The following is an 18,636-nucleotide window of genomic DNA, read 5'->3' as shown; positions in this document are numbered from 1 at the left end:
CATCCAGAAGATGGTCACCCCAAAGTCGATAAAAGAGGTTCAGCACCTCACGGGGAGGATAGCGGCCCTGAATCACTTCGTCGCAAGGTCGGCCGAGCGGTGCTTACCCTTCTTTCAAACCCTCAAGTAGCCCAAGAACTTTTGTTGGACCTCTGAATGCCAACAGGCGTTCGAGGAACTAAGGAGCTACCTCGGCTCACCCCCGCTGTTGGCAAAGCCGAAACCTGGGGAGGAACTATTTTTATACCTGGCGGTCTCTCCCATGGCTCTCGCAGCCGTCCTTGTCAAAGAAGAGGCGAAGGTCCAGCGGCCGATCTACTACGTCAGCCGCGCTTTGAGGGACGCCGAGATCAGGTACACCAAATTAGAAAAACTGACTTACGTCTTGTTGATCGCAGCCCGGAGGCTCCGGCCCTACTTTCAAGGGCACACCGTGACACTGCTCACTGATCAACCGATCAAGGCGATTTTGCACCGGGCGGACGCCTCTGGGAGGATGGCAAAGTGGGCGATCGAGCTCATAGAATTCGACATCAACTATCGACCCAGGCCAGCAGTGAAGGCCCAAATACTGACAGATTTCATAGTGGAGTGTACTATCCCAGAGGAGGCTGAACCTGAACAAAGCGAAATTGACGACCTGAAGTCCCGATCGAACTCCCCCAAAGAAGAAGCGGATCCCTCTGATCGCTTTTGGGCCCTCTATGTGGACGGGTCTTCCAACATGTCAGGCGTGGGTGCAGACCTAATCTTGGTCAGTCCAGAGGGAATCGTCGCGGAGTACGCTCTGCGTTTTGAGTTCTCCGCAACAAACAATGGAGCGGAATATGAAGCTCTGATTGCAGGACTAAGGGTCGCCAAAGAGCTGAGAATAGATCAGCTCCGGGTCCACAGTGACTCTCAACTAGTAGTGGGACAAGTCAGCGAAAGTTACGAAGCGCGGGAGGACAATATGGCCAAATACCTTGAAAGGGTAAAGGAGCTCGTCCCCGCCTTTAGCAGCTTCAACATCAAACAGATCCCAAGATTGGAAAATACCAGGACCGACCTTCTCTCCAAGCTGGCAACGCTGGCTCCGACCGAACTGCCCAAGGGCGTTCTCTTTGAAGTTCTAAAGCGCCCGAGTACAGAAGAGCCGCGGCCCATGATGGAGATTGACTACGAGCCCAGCTGGGTCTACCCCCTGATAATCTATCTCAGAGATGCAGTTCTCCCCTAGGATGCGAAAGAAGCTCGAAAACTCCAGAACCAAGCCTCCCGGTATATCCTTTATGAGGGCAAATTGTACAAGAGATCATACTCCTTGCCCCTCTTAAAATGCCTCCGGCCTTCGGAGGCTGACTACGCCTTGTGGGAAGTGCATGAAGGAATCTGCGGAAACCATTTGGAGGCTAGATCTTTATCCCACAAGTTGCTCCACCAAGGGTATAACTGGCCGACGATGCATCATGATTCGATCGAATATGTCAGAAAGTGCGATCGATGCCAGAGATATGCCAACGTCCAGAGACAGCCCGCCACTGAGCTCATGCCTTTGAGTGCCCCGTGGCCTTTCGCACAGTGGGGGATGGACATCCTTGGCCCCTTTCCTATGACGTCTGGGTAGAGGAAGTTCCTCCTTGTAGCGATCGACTACTCACCAAATGGGTTGAAGCTGAACCACTAGCAAAAATCACAGAAGCAAAAGTGCAAGATTTCGTCTAGAAGTCGATCGTGTGTAGGTTCGGTCTGCCTAGGACCCTGATCACTGATAATGGATGGCAATTCACGGGAGCGAAATTTATCGAATTCTGTGAAGATCTAAACATCTCCCACAACTTCACATCGGTAGCCCATCCTCAGGCGAACGACGAAGCTGAGGTGACTAACAGAACCCTTTTGCAGGAGATTAAGACAAGGCTCGAAAAGGCAAAGGAAACTTGGGCGGACGAACTTTATCATGTGCTGTGGGCGTATCGAACTACCCAAATGCTGTCCACGGGGGAAACCCCCTTTGCTTTGGCCTTCGGTACGGAGGCCGTCATCCCAATTGAGCTTAAACTCCCTTCGGCGCGAGTCGTAGCATTCGACGAGCACCAAAATTTGTGAAGTCTTAGAGCCAACCTCGACCTGCTGGAAGAAAGACGGGAGATAGCTCAGGTTCGAATGGCAGCCTACAGACAGAAAGTCGCTCGATACTACAACGTCCGGGTCAAGAACAAAGTCTTTAGAGCAGGAGATCTAGTACTTCGACGAGCCGCTGTCTCGCTGCCTCAGGATTGAGGGAAGCTCGCCCCAAATTGGAAAGACCCGTACGAGGTCAAAGAAGTAGTTCGGCCCGGGACTTATTATCTCAAGGAGCTCGGAGGAGCCGACCTCCCGCGACCATAGAGCTCAGAGAACTTACGAATGTACTACCAATAACTTCATTTTAACTAAAAGTTGTATATCTGCATGTCTTTGGTACTATCCTACATCCACAGGACAATCCAAACAAATTATCTCGGAAGCGAGAAGGAAACCTCATCTCGACAAAATTGAAGGCCCGATTCCTTTTAGATCGGATGGGGGGAGAGGTCCTACAACGTCCATACGCACCCCCACAGCCCTGTTAGGGACAGGAGGAGAACCTCGCCCTAACTTGAGCAAAGTCGAAGGCCCGGTTCCTTTTAGATCGGATGGGGGGAGAGGCCCTACAACGCCCATACGCGCCCCAACAGCCCTGTTAGGGACAGGAGGAGAACCTCGTCCTAACTTGAGCAAAGTCGAAGGCCTGGTTCCTTTTAGACCGGATGGGGGGAGAGGCCCTACAACGTCCATACGCGCCCCCACAGCCCTGTTAGGGACAGGAGGAGAACCTCGCCCTAACTTGAGCAAAGTCGAAGGCCCGGTTCCTTTTAGATTGGGTGGGGAGAGATGCCCTACAATGCCCATACGCGCCCCCACAGCCCTGTTAGGGACAGAAGGAGAACCTCGCCCTAATTCGAGCAAAGTCGAAGGCCCGGCTCTCTTTAGGCCGGAAGATGGGAAGGGCCCAACGGCGCCCATATGTGCGGCCACGACCGCGCTAGAGACAAGAGGAGGACCTCGTTCTAACCAGAGCCGAAACCTGTTGCTACAGGAATGGGAGAAGAACCTCATCCCGGCGTTAATTAAAAGTCCGGTCGTTCAAAGACCAGAAAAAAAAAGGGGGGGAAGGACTTCCCCCAGCGGCCCCCTCGCAATAAAACTCCGCCCGGACTTCCACGGGAGCCGAACCACGCCCCGACTTCGCCTACGGGAGTCGAACTCCCGTAGCCTCCCCAAGAGCGGAGGAAAAATTCCAAGCGAAAAAGAAAAAAAAGAAGGCGATGGCTCACGTCAACGACAAACGAAAAACAAACAGCGTCCAAGATACAGAAAACCCTATCTCGGCAAGGACTGGGACTCTCATCAAGAACCCCAGCTTTCAGGGAAGCTTTCAACACAAACCCAAGGTAAGAAGAAAAAGAGAGAGGAGGGGAAGGGAATACAACAATAGCAACGGCAAAGAAAAAAGCTCGACGGACAACGGTTCGACGCAAAGTACGGACAAGGTAACAAAATCATCTCCTCATTTTTCGACTAACAAGATGTACGTTACAAGACCCGGAGGGCCGAAAAAGAATACATTATTACAAGGCTCGAGCACACGGCTTGGAAGAGATACACCGGAGGCCACTTCAAGCCGCAAACTTCTCTTCCCGTTTCTGTCCTTCCCAGCCGTATTTTCCAGTACATGTGACAGGCTGGTCTGCTCTCGCCCCCACCTTGTTCCGCTCCACCTCCGAAATCCCGACCCTAGGGGGAAAAGGGTGGGATAGACTCCAGGGGGCAATAAGGGCAACGGCATCAGCGACGAAGACCTGTTTCAAGAAGAACCGGGGTTACCCCGGGGGCAGCAGTGGCACCAGAGATATACACCATCACCGGATGCTCCATGGCAACCACCGTCCCAAGTGTTCCGACAAGGTCGGCATGCGCTACTTCCACCGTCCCCGCAATAAGTTTTACTGCCCCACCGTCGGTGCCGACCGCTTCTGGTCCCTCGGCCCCGACGATATAAAGGATCCTGCCACAGCTCGTGACGACAGCTCTGCCCTCTTGACTGGTGTCACCCCATCCTGCTATTCCAAAATTCTCAGACAGAACGCCTTCACCGGCTGTCCCCATTATTAAACCCCTGTTGTTGATGGAATTCTCCCTCGAGCCCCCTTTGAAGCGACGGGAACCTTCAGCGGCCGCTCGATGATCGGAGAACTCGCAGGCTGCTGTTCCCCTCCTTGCCCTCCTCCAAGCCCATGGCATCCTCTTGAGGATGGCCTCCGGGGCGGAGGCCCTGGCGGGGGAACCCCTTAGAGAGGAGTCGGGGGGCTGGAGACGGCAGGGAGACGGCAAAGGCCGGCGTGAAGGACGCTCGGAGTTGGCAGGGGCACCGATGGAGTGGCTGAGTGGCAAAGCTCTCAAACGAAATAAAGATGTCGTCCTTCAGGCGAATTAAAGCCCTCGGAGGAAGGGTGGGGGGGTTTAAATAGGCAGCGGATCTTAGCGCAATTATGGTGGCGAGCATCCCTAGACCCTCGGTGCTCGCCACGTGTCCCGCATGTCCCACTCGCCGCTACCGAGGGCTGATTGTTCGCAAATTTTCATGGCGCGATGCTTGGGATCACGTCCCGATGGGAGTTCCGAAAAGACTCTTCGGGTCGCCCTAATCGAAAAAAGGGTTCCGGCATGCGCGCATTAAATGCCGACATATCCGAGGACGGTTGCACGCGGACGTCAGGGGAGAACTTCGGCTACGACAACCTCACTGTACTTCCTTCATTCGAAATTCAAACTCGAAAGTAGGGAGACTGGTGTTGGGTATAAAATACCCTCAGCCGAAGTTCTCAACAGAGTTGACCCTCACAAGTCGTCTCCAACTCCGGCGGCCAGGAAGACTCCACCCGGGCTCCTACGGGAGTCGGGCTCCAACGCCAGCTTCAACTGCAAGGAAGACTCCACCCGGACTCCTATGGGAGCCGGGCTCCGACGCCAGCTTCAACTGCAAGGAAGACTCCGCCCGGGCTCCTACGGGAGCCGGGCTCCGACGCCAGCTTCAACTGCAAGGAAGACTCCGCCCGAACTCTTACGGGAGCCGGGCTCCGACGCCAGCTTCAACTGCAAGGAAGACTCCGCACGGGCTCCTACGGGAGCCGGGCTCCGACGCCAGCTTCAACTGCAAGGAAGACTCCGCCCGGACTCCTACGGGAGCCGGGCTCCGACGCCAGCTTCAACTGCAAGGAAGACTCCGCCCGGGCTCCTACGGGAGCCGGGCTTCGACGCCAGCTTCAACTGCAAGGAAGACTCCGCCCGGGCTCCTACGGGAGCCGGGCTCCGACGCCAGCTTCAACTGCAAGGAAGACTCCGTCCGGACTCCTACGGGAGTCGGGCTCCGACGCCAGCTTCAACTGCAAGGAAGACTCCGCCCGGGCTCCTACGGGAGCCGGGCTCCGACGCCAGCTTCAACTGCAAGGAAGACTCCACCCGGGCTCCTACGGGAGCCAGGCTCTGTCGCCAGCTTCAACTCCAAGGAAGACTCCGCCCGGACTCCTACGGGAGCCGGGCTCCATCACCAACTTCTACTGCTGGTAAGCCTTGTCCGGACTCCTACGGGAGCCGAACTTCGCCTTTGATTTTAATTGTAGGAAGGCTCCGCCCGGACTCCTATAGGAGCCGGGCTCCGTCACCGACTTCAACTGCTGATAAGCTCCGTCCGGACTCCTACGAGAGCCGGACTTCGCACCTGACTCCTACTGCTGGAAAGACTACGCCCAGGCTCCTACGAGAGCCAGGCTGCGTCCACGACTTCTACCGCAAAGAAGGCTCCGTCCGGACTCCTACGGGAGCCGGACTTCGTCACCAACTTCTACTGCTGGTAAGCCTTGTCCGGACTCCTACGGGAGCCGAACTTCGCCTTTGATTTTAATTGCAGGAAGGCTCCGCTCGGACTCCCATGGGAGCCGGGCTCCGTCACCGACTTCAACTGCTGATAAGCTCCGTCCGGACTCCTACGGGAGCCGGGCTTCGCACCTGGCTTCTACCGCAAAGAAGGCTCCATCCGGACTCCTGCGGGAGCCGGGCTCCGTCCACGATTTCTATCGCAAAGAAGGCTCCGTCCGGACTCCTACGGGAGCCGGGCTCTGTCACCAACTCCGACCGCTGGTAAGCTCCGTCCGGACTCCTATGGGAGCCAGACTTCGCCCCTGACTTTGATTGCAGGAAAACTCCGCCCAGACCCCTACGGGAGCCGGGCCTCGTCCCCGACCTCGACTAAAGGAAGACTTCGTCCGGACTCTTACTTGGGTCGGACTTCAGGCTCCTCTCAAGTGGATAACTAACCACCAGACACTCCAGCCGAACTTCAACCGACGGGTCCGCACTCCCTGGCGCGACACAGCAACAGCCACGATCCTGCTCCACTTCCTGCGATGGATTCCGCACGGCTCTGCTATTCCCTTGCAGACCGCTATGATGTCCACGATCCTGCTCCACCTCCTGCAACGGATACTGCGCGATTCTTCCATCCTCTGGCAAGTCGCGACAACGGACGCTGCTCCACCCCCTGCGGCAGACTCCACGTGGAGCGCTACAGTGAGGGCCACGGGTCCACTCCACTATTCCTCGCAACAAATTCCTCCTGACGATGGACGGCCCACTACCAGACGGTTATGAACGTCGCTATCAGTCTGTTGTGCCCCCCGTCTATAAAAAGGGGGACCCCAGATACGTTACTCTATAAGCTCCATTTTCTATCTCAAAACTCTGCTAAATTTTCATTCGAGCACTCCATTCTTGTTGAGGCAGAGAACTGACTTGAGCGTCGGAGGGTCTTGCCGGAGCAACCCCACCTCCGATTGAGACTTCTTTTGCAGGTCCCGGCGGTGACCGCGACTCCCTTGACTCCAGCTTCTCCGGCGCAGGTGAATTTTTGCACCAACACACATGATGCCAAGTAAGGCCGTTCATAATTTGATTTCCGACCGAAAATCGATCCGAATTAAATCGAAAAATCGAACCAAAATCAAACCGAATATAGTTCGGTTCGGTTTTTATTTTTTATTTTTCAAAATTTTGGTTTTCAGTTCGATTCTATTAAAAACTGAAAAATTCGAAAATCAAATCAAAAATTAAAATCATAATTTAAATTTATATTGTTTACTATTTTAAAAATTTGTTGGTTACATAGATTGGACGATTGGATATTAGATTTGATCTATTGTTATAATTTGCTGTGATACTTGTTTGTATTGTAGATAATGTGATTTTTGATATGTTACATTTTATTTATTATTGATTTATTATTTATCAATTACTAATATATTATTATTTATTAATTATTAATTTTTTATTAAAAAATTATTAAATAATAAATTTAATAGATCCTGAATTTGATTAAATATAATGTAACAAACTAACAAAGAATCGATAATAATTATTTGAATATATTGTATCAAAAATAGATAATTAAAAAAATTATTAAAAAAATCGAATAACTAAACTGAACCGGACCGAAATTTTGGATCCAATTTCGGTTTGATTCCTCTCTTATTCGGATCAGTTTTTGATTTTTATTTTTTTATTATTTAATTTTTGAGTCAGGTCGGTTCGAATCGGATTGGGACGGTTAAAATCGAAGGAACAGCCCTAATGCCAAGGTGTATTCTTACAATCTGGCAATTGACACCATACATCCTTTAAAATTATGTTTATGATTGCCATTGGTTACCAAGGGCATTTCAAAAATACCTAGATAGAAATGTGGCTTTCAAATTAAATTTCAAATTAATAGATGCTGTTAAAGGAAATGATAATACTGCACGCAAAAAGCAAAAAGACTCTTAAAATAGTAGAAGCAAATAAAGCTTTTATATATTTTTATTAATTTATGCACAAGATCTATATAGAAATATAGGTCCATAGATCCATACATCTCGAACAGAAAAAGAATCCGATAATATCTTTCTTGAAGTAAATAAAAAAAAGAACAAAGATGAAGCATAAATTATAAGCAATTGAGCCCTTGGCTTGCTTAAGAATGAGAATGAGATATCTCATGGAACAAATAAATATTTCCTTCTCAATTCATATCTGCAGATCTCATTTAAGATTTTCTTTTTTTGATTTAATCCATATGAATTAATAGAAAAGATAAATACCCCATAATATGCCAAATCTGGCTCATTTATTTATTGATTAAGTGAATAGATCTATTATTTCTTAAAATTTTTCTTCTGATTCAAAATCATGATATGATGTATATCCCCTTTTCTTCCTATAGATTAAACATTTTAGAAAATCATATTTTGATTTTTGGTAAACCATATTTTATCTATAAAATGATATCTTGTTAATTTTTCCCAAAATCTTATATAACCATAGTCATGCACTTGAAATATATCTCTTTTAATTCTAAAATTATATTTACATTCTTTGATTATTTTTCTCTTATTACTTTTTTTCTCACAATATTGTATAACCATGGTAAAATTATATTTACAGTCTTTGATTTTAAAAGCATATAATGTATAAAAAAAAAATATGTCTCTTGTTACATTTATTCGACATCCTAAAGTTCCAAAAAAGGGGTAAATTAATTGTCCCAAATTTCTCATGCACAATGGTGGGGCCAAAAGTAAGCTCCAATGGTTTGTTGTAAACAATGGATGACCGCTGCAAACTCTGTGTGTACTTCATTTGGCATCTTAGCGTTCGGTGGGACCCAGATGAGTGGATGCGTATTTCATCCTTCCAATATTTCACTAATAAAATGCTTTCCAAAGGAGAACTGGCAATTAGAATCAAGTTCATCTACAAAGGAATGATTGAACATAAGGTATGTTGCGGCCAATCACCTCATCGCCCGATCGTCGGGAAGCGTGCACCTGCAAAAGGAAGTCCGCACTGACCGGAGGCGGCTCCGGCGGGGACCCTCCGACGGTCAAGTCAGAGAGGTGACTGGGCAACAGTGAAATATAGACGGAGAGCTCGAGAGAGAGAGAGAGAGAGAGGGAGGAGCGAGCCTGCATTTTTGGGAGAGACGGAGCGGATCGATCCTTTGCACTGTTGCCCTTCCCGATATATATAGTGGAGCTAGGTATGGCGCCGTCATTAATGGCGCGGACAAGTGAGGAACTGTCAACTCACTGTAGGCTGTCAGAGCCGCCGTGAAAAACGTCATGTCGCCGTGTGGCCGTCTAATCACCAGGGTTGACCCGGCTCTCGGCGGGACAATGCCCATAGGTAACTGTGCCGCATGTCCGTGTCAGAGCTGACGACGTCTGGCGGCTGTACGGTGGTTGGAGGAGCCGACCGACCTAAAGTCGGTAGCCAGCCGAGTGGTGTCGGGCCCCTCCATCGGTCGGCGAGCTTCATGTAAGTCGGCCATATAACCTCGAGGTTCAGTCGGTCGGGATGGATACGCCCGACATACCCCCAGTCGGCGATGGGCCGTTGGACGGCCGATGGTCAGCCGCTGATGGCATCCGTCAGTCGGTCGCCCCGATCGACGATCGGTCGGTCTGTCGGCCAGTCGGAGTCGTCCAACGGAGGCGGTCAGGCCGTCAGCCGATCGGGCGGTCGGGCCCTCCGACAGTCGGTCGGGCCCTCCGGCAGTCGGTCGGCGGGTATCCCCCAACAAGGTAGAACATGCGCCAGAAAACGAATGTAAGCCAGCAAAACCCATGATAATTACATGCCAAGATTCTTAGGAGTATACGTGAACAAAGATCATGGACCAGGATACCAATATGGTCTTAGATTCTTATGCTCAGAAATTAATATTTAATTATTTCAAGTCACTGGTTGCTAGAAATGGGATAAAGATCCAAAAGGCCAAACACCACATTGTTGAAAAGAAAGCATGCAGAACTCATGCTCCTGAAAGACTCAAGCATATCTTTGGCATTCGGAAATTTTTTATACACCGTGGGTGGTGTAAAAAATCCAATACAAAGTATACTATCTTGTTCGATTGATCCACATAGTCACTACTTTTCAATATGCAGATCATCTTTTTCATTTAAAAATTTTGTATCACGAAAATGCTCCTATCCCTTGATTATGACATCCCTTCACAAAAATTATGACATCCATTCAAAAAAATTATAATACTCTTATCTTTTAAAAAAAATTATGACACGTCTCCTTAAAAATTATGATATCTCTTCAAAAAAATTAAAATATCTGCCTTTGATTTTTTGTTTAATACTGAAATGTCATAATTTTTATCAAAGAGTGTCATAATTTTTAAAAAAATATATTATAATTTTTTTCAAAGGAGGGAGATATTATAATTTTTTTAAAAAAATATCATAATTTTTGTGAATAAATATTATAATCAAAAGATAGAAATATTTTTATAATATAAAATTTTCAAATAAAAAAGATGAGCTACAGATATTAAATACGCATTCGAAAGCAATAACTATATAGATCAACCGGACAAAGTGGTGCGCTCCATATCGAATTTTCTATGCTGCTTGCAATGCACAAAGAATTTTTTCTCTTGCATTTGCAACTATGTAGAGCGGTGGATTTATGTTCTTCACAATTTCATTGTTTCTGTTGTATTAAAAATTTTCTGCAATACCAGTAATACTGTTTTTAAAATGACAAAAAGAAAAAAAAAAAAAAAAAACTCTGGAGTTAAACTTTTGCAAGACCTGTAAGGATGAGCCTTGCTTTTGTGTGACTTAGACGTCATGAGTTCGAAACACAAAAAACTGTTTAAAAAATCAACCAGCAGGAAGCAATTTAAAAGAAAAAAAAGAAATCTTGAGGAACAATGTACAGAATTACAATGACCAGAACCCATTCAAGGGTACATCCTTACTGCTCAGTAAAAAAGATGACGGCTTTGGGAGGTACCTGTTTAAGTTGTATCTGATAGAAGAGGTGATTAGACAAACACAAGACTGCATGAACATAGTTTTACTTCTCTCCATTTGAAATATAATGCAGGATAATTATATCATGAAAAATAAAATAATTTCCTAGTAATAATTAGGTGGCCCGATTGTCTGGTATTTAATGTATCAACAAATTATCAAACCTCAGTTTAAAAGTTTTACAAAGCCACGAGTGCTTCTGATAAAAAATTTAGAAACCTAATTGATTGTAACTAGGTTGGCATTCACTAGCGTAACATCAGCACATGACCTTCAAAATAAGCAAGCTAAAAGACAGTATACTCATGTACATGAACGTGAAGCATCTTCTTGGCAAGATTTACATATTTAAATGAAAAAATGAATATTTTTTTTAATTTGTACTTGTATATCTAAAGAATAAATGGTAACTATAATGCTTCTTCTACAGAGAGTTCAGAAAAACCAAAGCTGAACTCCAAGCATGATATACTACGATGCTCTCCCAGAAAATCTTTAAGATTCAGAACTGGAATACTCTACCCGCCGATCCCTAATTGCTGGAAACAGCAATTGCCGTGGATCTGGGACATGTGCCATTGGTGAGTTATCCCTAACGTTTGGTGTTTTGGATGCCTTGGGTGCTGATTCTCTCACTTCTTTGCAAACCTTGTCCAGCATCCCAAGAAAATCACGCACAATAACAAATAACCGCAAACCCTCATCCTTCCCTGCATTCCCATGAAAATAGTTGGTGGTGCTCTTCACCAATGATTTTATTCTCTTTTCTTCTTCCTGTAAGAAAGTAATATCAGCCTCAGCATGCTCCACAAAGGATGTTAGTGACCGGCGGAAGCCACTGTCCTCATCCAAGATTCTCATATCCTTGTTCAGGAACTCCTTTGTCTTCAACAATCTATGAACAAAGTCTACCACCATGTTTTTTAAGGCATCAGCATCCAATCCTGCTGCCTTCTTTACATTCTCAAGATCATTGCTCAGACCTGAAATAACCTTCAGGCCAAGGCTACAGTAATAGTCTGCACTTTCTCTTGGAGAACATTCATCCGAATTTAGGCCACAAGTCATCAGGCTAGAGGTGCTCTCACTCTCTCTTGCCAAGCATGCAGCTCGCACACATTCGGACCGGATAATCTCTTGAACAACAAAGTGCAAGAGTGTGGTCTTCCCATCAGTACCTTTGACATCTGACAACTTCAAAAGTGTATCAAGTCTAAATGCCTGAGCATCTCCACGGAAGGTGCCATCATTCATGCGGTTGCCCGTTTTAAGTACAGCCTCTAATAGCTTCAAGAATAGACGACTACTTCTGAGCTCCTTGCAAGCTACCTGGTTCAAAAGATATGAAAATACAATAGCAAAAATATGAAAACTTATATTTATGATTTTGCTCTACCTGTCTACCAATAACACTTGAAAATGCGCAACAACAACCTAGTATCGTTACAAAATCAATAAGAAAATACATCACATATATTACAAAATAGGAAGAAATCACCACTAACAAAGGTTAGGTGAATTCCATCATAATGTAAATGTTCTGCTTGGAGGGTTGCATTCCTTTGTAATTAATAGTACCTGGAGGTTTGCATTCCTTTGCAAATGCTCTACTTGGAGGGTTGAATGATAATAGACCAGATATTTCAGATATTTTCCATCTAACATGAAATATTCTGTTGATCATTGCACCATCTACATTTGAAAAGGAATTCTTTACCCTGGCTAACTATTATAATTTAAATTGAATGCCCATAATCAGGAAGTTGAGAAGAAAACTAACTTTTGTAATTATTTTTTTTTCAGCTAAGTGCTGTTGGCTTGTTTATATTTATATTAGGTGAAAGAGTTGACAAAATAAGAGTTGGATGGATTCAGTGAAAAGCAATTCAATGTTACTTTCTATTTGAAATGATTTGGCCTTCATAAGGTAATACATATGCTAGTTAAAAGAAAGAGTAAGCCCTTGCTGCTTATCTGTATATTTTGATCTTTTCCTAGGCAATTCTAAATATTTCTTTTAATCTTGCAAAGAAAGTGAGATTACACTTCTAGGATAAGAAATTAAAAGGTAACTTAACCTTAACTAGAAAGCCTTGTCCAATCTACATGGGATGGCTTAACAAATTGAAGAATGTTATATTCAAAGTTTTCAAACTTTTCTCAACCAAACATCAACCTCCGATGGATTAGTGCCTAATGCATGGCAAAGGCAACTGCTGGGCAAAAGAAAAATATGCCAATAAACATTGAAGGGCAGTTGGCTGGTGACAAGATGTAAATATTTTTGTTGGTTATGGTTATGGAAGCATCAATAATCATTAGAAATATATCTAACAAAATTCTAGATCTCAAGACTTGCCTCTAGAGTTGCAAGTGATTCCTTTATGACCAATGCATCCTCTTGTAGAGAAGCCATGAATAGCAATGCATCTATCCGTTTAAATGCAAATGGTATATCCACCACAACCTTTAGGAACTGTTCTGCAGGTCCAAGTAGGGACATGTTGCCACTGTAAATCCTAAGCTTCAGCTCTTCATCAGTGGTGGGTGACATTCTCAACAATGTTTTAAGTAGCTCCGTGGGGAGCTTGTTACCTGGTTGGAAGAAGATAAGCAGAAGAATTGATGAATCAAAATAATATATTTTGATCATTAATATAGTCAACTGGCTATCTCCATGGGAAGCCCCTTAGTTGGAAAAGATAAGAAAATATGTGATTACAGTAGAACAACATATACTAAAGTACTTTTGCAAGAACAAGTGCACGGGAAAAGGTTCTATCAGTGGTCAACCACATGTGATAATCAGAAAACAGGGTAAGCAACATGCATAGACTAGTGACATATAGAAAAGCAAATCATGCTGTTCCTAGATTACTAAAGCCTTAAGTCTTGTTCCACATATAAGAAATATGCTAAATGTTTTCTTTATTTATTGATGTAAAAGAACATATTGTACGGAATAGTCTCTAAAATCACCAAAAGACAAAATGAAAATTTACCTTCCATAAGTGCATCACAGACTTCCTCTGTTTTCACATTCAATGCTTTTAAAGAAATTGCCAAATTCTGCGACTTCTTGGGATTGATCAGCTGAACATATTGAGTTGAGGGATCATTAGATGATGATTCCTTCTTACCCTCACACTTGTTTCTATTAGCAGAATTGTAACCAAATAACATTTCTATCATCTCTTCATTGAACCTGTAAATTGATGTTTAGAAATATAAGGTTCCATGGTATGCGATATGACAGTATAAACACTGACAACATCAAGCACTTTTGAATAAAGAAGCTTACTGGAAAGAACCCGATTTAATCTGATGCCAGACCATGGATTGATCAGGGTTTGCAAGGACTTTATCCCAAAAGAATGGCTTCAGCTTGGTTTTTTCTTTGGGAGCATTGGCATCATCTTCTGCACCAACATGCTGGGCAGAGACTGCATCTCCTGAATGATTTGGCCCAAGGGGTGATGGCTGAGTAAGTCTTGAAACCAAGCCTCTTTGTGGCAGATGAGGAGGGAGAGCACCCTTTGGTGGTGGTGGAGGCTGAGGACCAGGCTTTGAGTTGTGCAAAGGTGGGGGTGGGGCGGGAGGTGCTGGACCAACCTTTTTAACAGGAGGCATAACAGGTGGGGGAGGTGGTGGAGCAGGAGGGGGTGGAGCAGGAGGTGATGGAGCAACTTTCTTAATAGAAGGGAGCATAACAGGTGGAGGAGGAGGTGGTTTTGGCTCAAAAGCATTGCTAGAGATATTAGACATCTCAGTTGAAGAAACGGAATTTCCTGAAGGTATGTCAGATAGTCGAGTTCCATCTGAGCTAATATCAAAGGATAAAACATGATCACTTTGGCCTGGGTCAGTTTTGAAAGACAAACCTCCAATCTTGTCCTTGTGAATTGAAGTACCTTGCCCAAAAGAGTTGGGTGACAAGCCTGAAAAAGAATACTCACAAATTAGCATCTACAATTTCAAAATATGCTTATATGAATCACCTGTGAAACATTTCCATACCAGAGAAGTCGCTTAAGCTTAAAGTCATAAGAGGCCTCTCCTCTCTTTGCCAATATGTTGAGTCATTACCTTCTCTACAACATTTATAATAGCAACAGAATATACATGCAGCAACAAGACATGTCCCAGCAGCAGTAAGAACCACAGCAATCATAACAGATCTTTTGCTGTTGTTTGGCTTCTTTGATGGTAAAACTGGAGCAGCAGCTGGGGTTTGATTATAGGAATTTGGTGGAAGTATTTTGCCACCTGAGGATTGATTATCAGGCACTGGAGCACTTGCAGGAGCAAGATCAGAAGATGGTGCTGGACCAAAACTAGGCGTTTCAACTCCTGGACCAAGGGATGGAGCTGATGCAGGAGATGGACCCGGCGCTGGAGCTGAGGCAGGGGACATGGCATGAAGAGGTTGATCTGCTAAATGCCTTCTCAAAACAAGATTGCATCCAAGTAATGACTCCAAATACTTCATATACATATTTATCAGTCTATCATCATCTCCAGGAACATTAAAATGGAAGTTTTGCCTACTCAAACAACTAAGAAGTTCATGCTTAATTTGTGGTGAGAGAAAAGTCATAGTTTCCAATTCGCCACTTTTCAGAAAAAACCTAGAGTTCAGATTAGTCTCAGTAGAATCACAAATTAAATTCTCCACATTAGAAAATCCTGAGATTCTTAAAACTTCTTTCATGTCCATAAAATCTAGCCCACAATATAGCCATATTCGCTCCATCTGAAATCACAAGATCTCATCATTAATCAGTTTCACTATTTCACTACGACAAAATTAAGATGAAGTATGCTATCTGTGGCAGTTCAAAGGAAAAATAATTCACTCCTTTGCAGCATGCACTGCAGACAGAATCCACAATTAACTCTAAACATCATTCAATTTCATTGATAGGCTGTGCATGGTCATTTATAAGAGCTATGGAGGAAAGCATGAAGATTCAAGTAGCTGACCAGCATGGATTCTACTATTACTGCACAGCAGAAAGATTTGACAAAAGATCTGCGACTAACAACTGCATTTTTGACATCATTAGGAAGTCTCCAACATGTGGCTCTTAGGACAATGAATTTAAATTTATAAAAGAACGGGCCATAAAAAAAGAACAAAGAAATATATACATCTCAAAAACACTTCATTTACAGTAAGCAAGTCTTTGAAGGTTGCTGAAATATAATGAGTTAACTAACATTCATCTGTGATCTCCATTCATCATATTTCAATGTGTAGGTATTTTACATGAATATTATGATCAACTGTGTGGTGCATAGGTTAATCTGCTCATCATTGACTTTGCACTGGTAGGATTGAAGCCTTAATTCTATGGAAGCAGAGTAGTCCACGCTCTTAAATGTCTAAAACTATATCATTATCAAAAAAAATGAATGCAATATGGTTTTTAACATTCCATTGTTTTTGTAAAGATTTTAACCTTTTTTTGTATAGTGTCAAGCCTTCAGCCTAAGAACATCAAAGCCAGAGATCTGAAGATGATAAGCAGCATAGTGTCATACTCTAAAATTATGTGATATATGTTCTCCTGGCATATTTCCCTTTTATTAAAAAAATTCTATTTTTTTCTTAACTTTTAGATGACACTTGGAAACCCAGGCTGAAACCACCATCGAGACAAAAACTTCATAGCCCCAAACGGAAACCAAACCAAGTTCGAACTTTGAAATGAATGATATAGAGAACTTATGAGCTTGGAAACACAATAGCTTGCATAAAATCGAAAAAGGAAAGAGAGATTAAATTCTGGTGAATTCACGTGATCAATATGGGATTTCCAATGCATCTGAACAAGCCCTCGATTGTTAATTTGCTTATCCTCTTGTACTCAAGGCCACGTGATGCTTTATACATATTTGTTTAATTCCAATAAAGCAAACTATGCAAGCAGAGTAAATGGCATTGACCTAGCTGGGTCATTTTAAGATTTGAGCAGTAACAGCATTCAACCCACTTCTATGATTTCCAAAATTTAGTTCATGCCACAGATGTGTGGATGATTTAGGGAAGAAGCCATCAAAGCTAAGAATTTTTGTATCCTGCTTCAGTCTTTTGGGGGATTCAAGTTGGTATACTATATGAACCTTGCAAGCCTGGGTTACTAATAGTACCTTGCTACACCCTCAAGCATTTTTCCCATGGAGCTGCCCTACATGCGTGGACGCATGCACATAAGAAATACAAACATAATCAACTGCTGATATGATGCAACTTTCTTTTTTTCTCAACATTTTTTTTCATAAATTCTTGTGATAATGGACTGCTAACTTGTTAAGCTATGACCCCTAGATGTAGCACTATGCTAATTATAATTTGCACACTCTGACATCAGATAAGAGAGGTTATTATTAATTCATCGGAATTTGAAACAGAGACAAAAGATAGTAGAATCCCACGTACCAGGTCTTCATTTAGCTCTGGAGAAGCCACAATCGCAGTATCTCTAAAGCCCAAGAAGAGACCTTCTGCCCGTTGCCTCCCTCCTGAGCATCCCCTCATCAGAACAGACAACGCAATGAGACAAACGAATAAAAATCCGAACTTTCTCACATCCATCGTTTCTCGGAACGATCTTCCAGCCACAAGCTATCCTTTTCATCTCATCTATTGCTCAATCTCGACATCAAAATCCGCTCATAGCTGAAAAAAAAAAAACTAATAATTACAGCACTGGAGAATCTCTCTCATGCGAAAAACCCAAAATTTCTTATACCGTGCGACGAAACCACCGAAACATCCCCAGAAATCGATAAAAAAATTCTCCACCTTGTCGGGAACCGGAACCGATCCCGTGCCAGGATCCACGAAAATGAGCTAAAAATTTCGAAAACGAGCTATCTCGAAGGTGGGTCGAGAACAGCGGATGGAGAGCAGATCTGAAGTTGCGTTCTCCGAGTGGCGACGAGGATAAGGACTGAGGAGGTCAAAAAGTGAGGGAATCTTCCAAAATTGTTTTACGTGTTTATTATTACCGGTCGGTGTTCGAAGAGGGAGACGAGGAGAAGCCGCGGACGGGGTATTCACGGTGGAACCACGAAGTGTGTGCGGACGAGCCCAATGGCTCGGTTTACAACAAAAAACATGACCGGTTGTAACCCGACCAGAACTGGAAATATTTGGCTCAAGCTCAAATCACTTAACCTGGCTGGAGGAAAATTACGGATGGGATTTAGTATTGTCTCTATCTGCATTTACTTTTATTTGATAAAGTATGAATGCAATTTAAATATTAATTGGAGGGTATATTTACGTCGGAGAACCAAAGATAAATTCTTAGTTCTGGTTTCAAAATAAAAGCAACTGCCAATTGAGTTTCAATCTAGTTTTTTATTTTAAACATAAATTAAAAATAATTTTTTATTTTTGATTGAAATTATCTTTACATCCTTATATAATAAGATAGTATTTTTTTATAATAAGATAGTACTATTTTATAATAAGACGATACTATTTTATAACAACTTTATATTACAATAAGATAGTATTGTTTTATAAAATTTTTAAATTACAATAAAACAATGCTGTCTTTTAATATTTTTACATTAGAATAAGGAGTATTCTTTTATAAGAAGACAGCACTACATTACAATAAGACAGTACTGTTTTATAATATTGCAGTATTATTTTAGTGTTGCTTTATAAATGTAAGGACATTCCGATTATTTTATA

At 43.8% G+C, this 18,636-nt stretch overlaps 1 protein-coding gene across 6 annotated transcripts; it reads right to left on the bottom strand.

Moving 5' to 3' along the window:
- Positions 1-11,204: 11,204 nt before the first annotated feature.
- LOC105033937 (formin-like protein 10) lies at positions 11,205-17,893 on the bottom strand. 6 transcript variants are annotated; one of them, XM_073258089.1, is made up of 8 exons: positions 17,681-17,892; positions 17,518-17,607; positions 17,368-17,450; positions 14,943-15,678; positions 14,227-14,863; positions 13,928-14,130; positions 13,281-13,520; positions 11,205-12,250 (listed from the first exon to the last, which is right to left on the bottom strand). In XM_073258089.1, exons 4-8 carry the CDS (start codon positions 15,676-15,678, stop codon positions 11,421-11,423), a joined length of 2,646 nt encoding a protein of 881 aa, XP_073114190.1. In that variant the 5' UTR covers positions 17,368-17,450; positions 17,518-17,607; positions 17,681-17,892; the 3' UTR covers positions 11,205-11,420. The 6 variants fall into 6 exon arrangements, with proteins under 6 accessions (XP_073114190.1, XP_073114192.1, XP_073114191.1 ...); XM_073258091.1 differs by having other exon boundaries at positions 14,943-15,367; XM_073258090.1 differs by having other exon boundaries at positions 17,734-17,892.
- Between the last annotated feature and the right edge of the window lie 743 nt (positions 17,894-18,636).

Source organism: Elaeis guineensis, chromosome 5 (genome assembly GCF_000442705.2).
Source record: "Elaeis guineensis isolate ETL-2024a chromosome 5, EG11, whole genome shotgun sequence".
NCBI lineage: Eukaryota > Viridiplantae > Streptophyta > Magnoliopsida > Arecales > Arecaceae > Elaeis > Elaeis guineensis.
The sequence above is the reverse complement of the archived record's forward strand: the minus strand, read 5'-3'. Positions and strand labels throughout refer to the sequence as shown.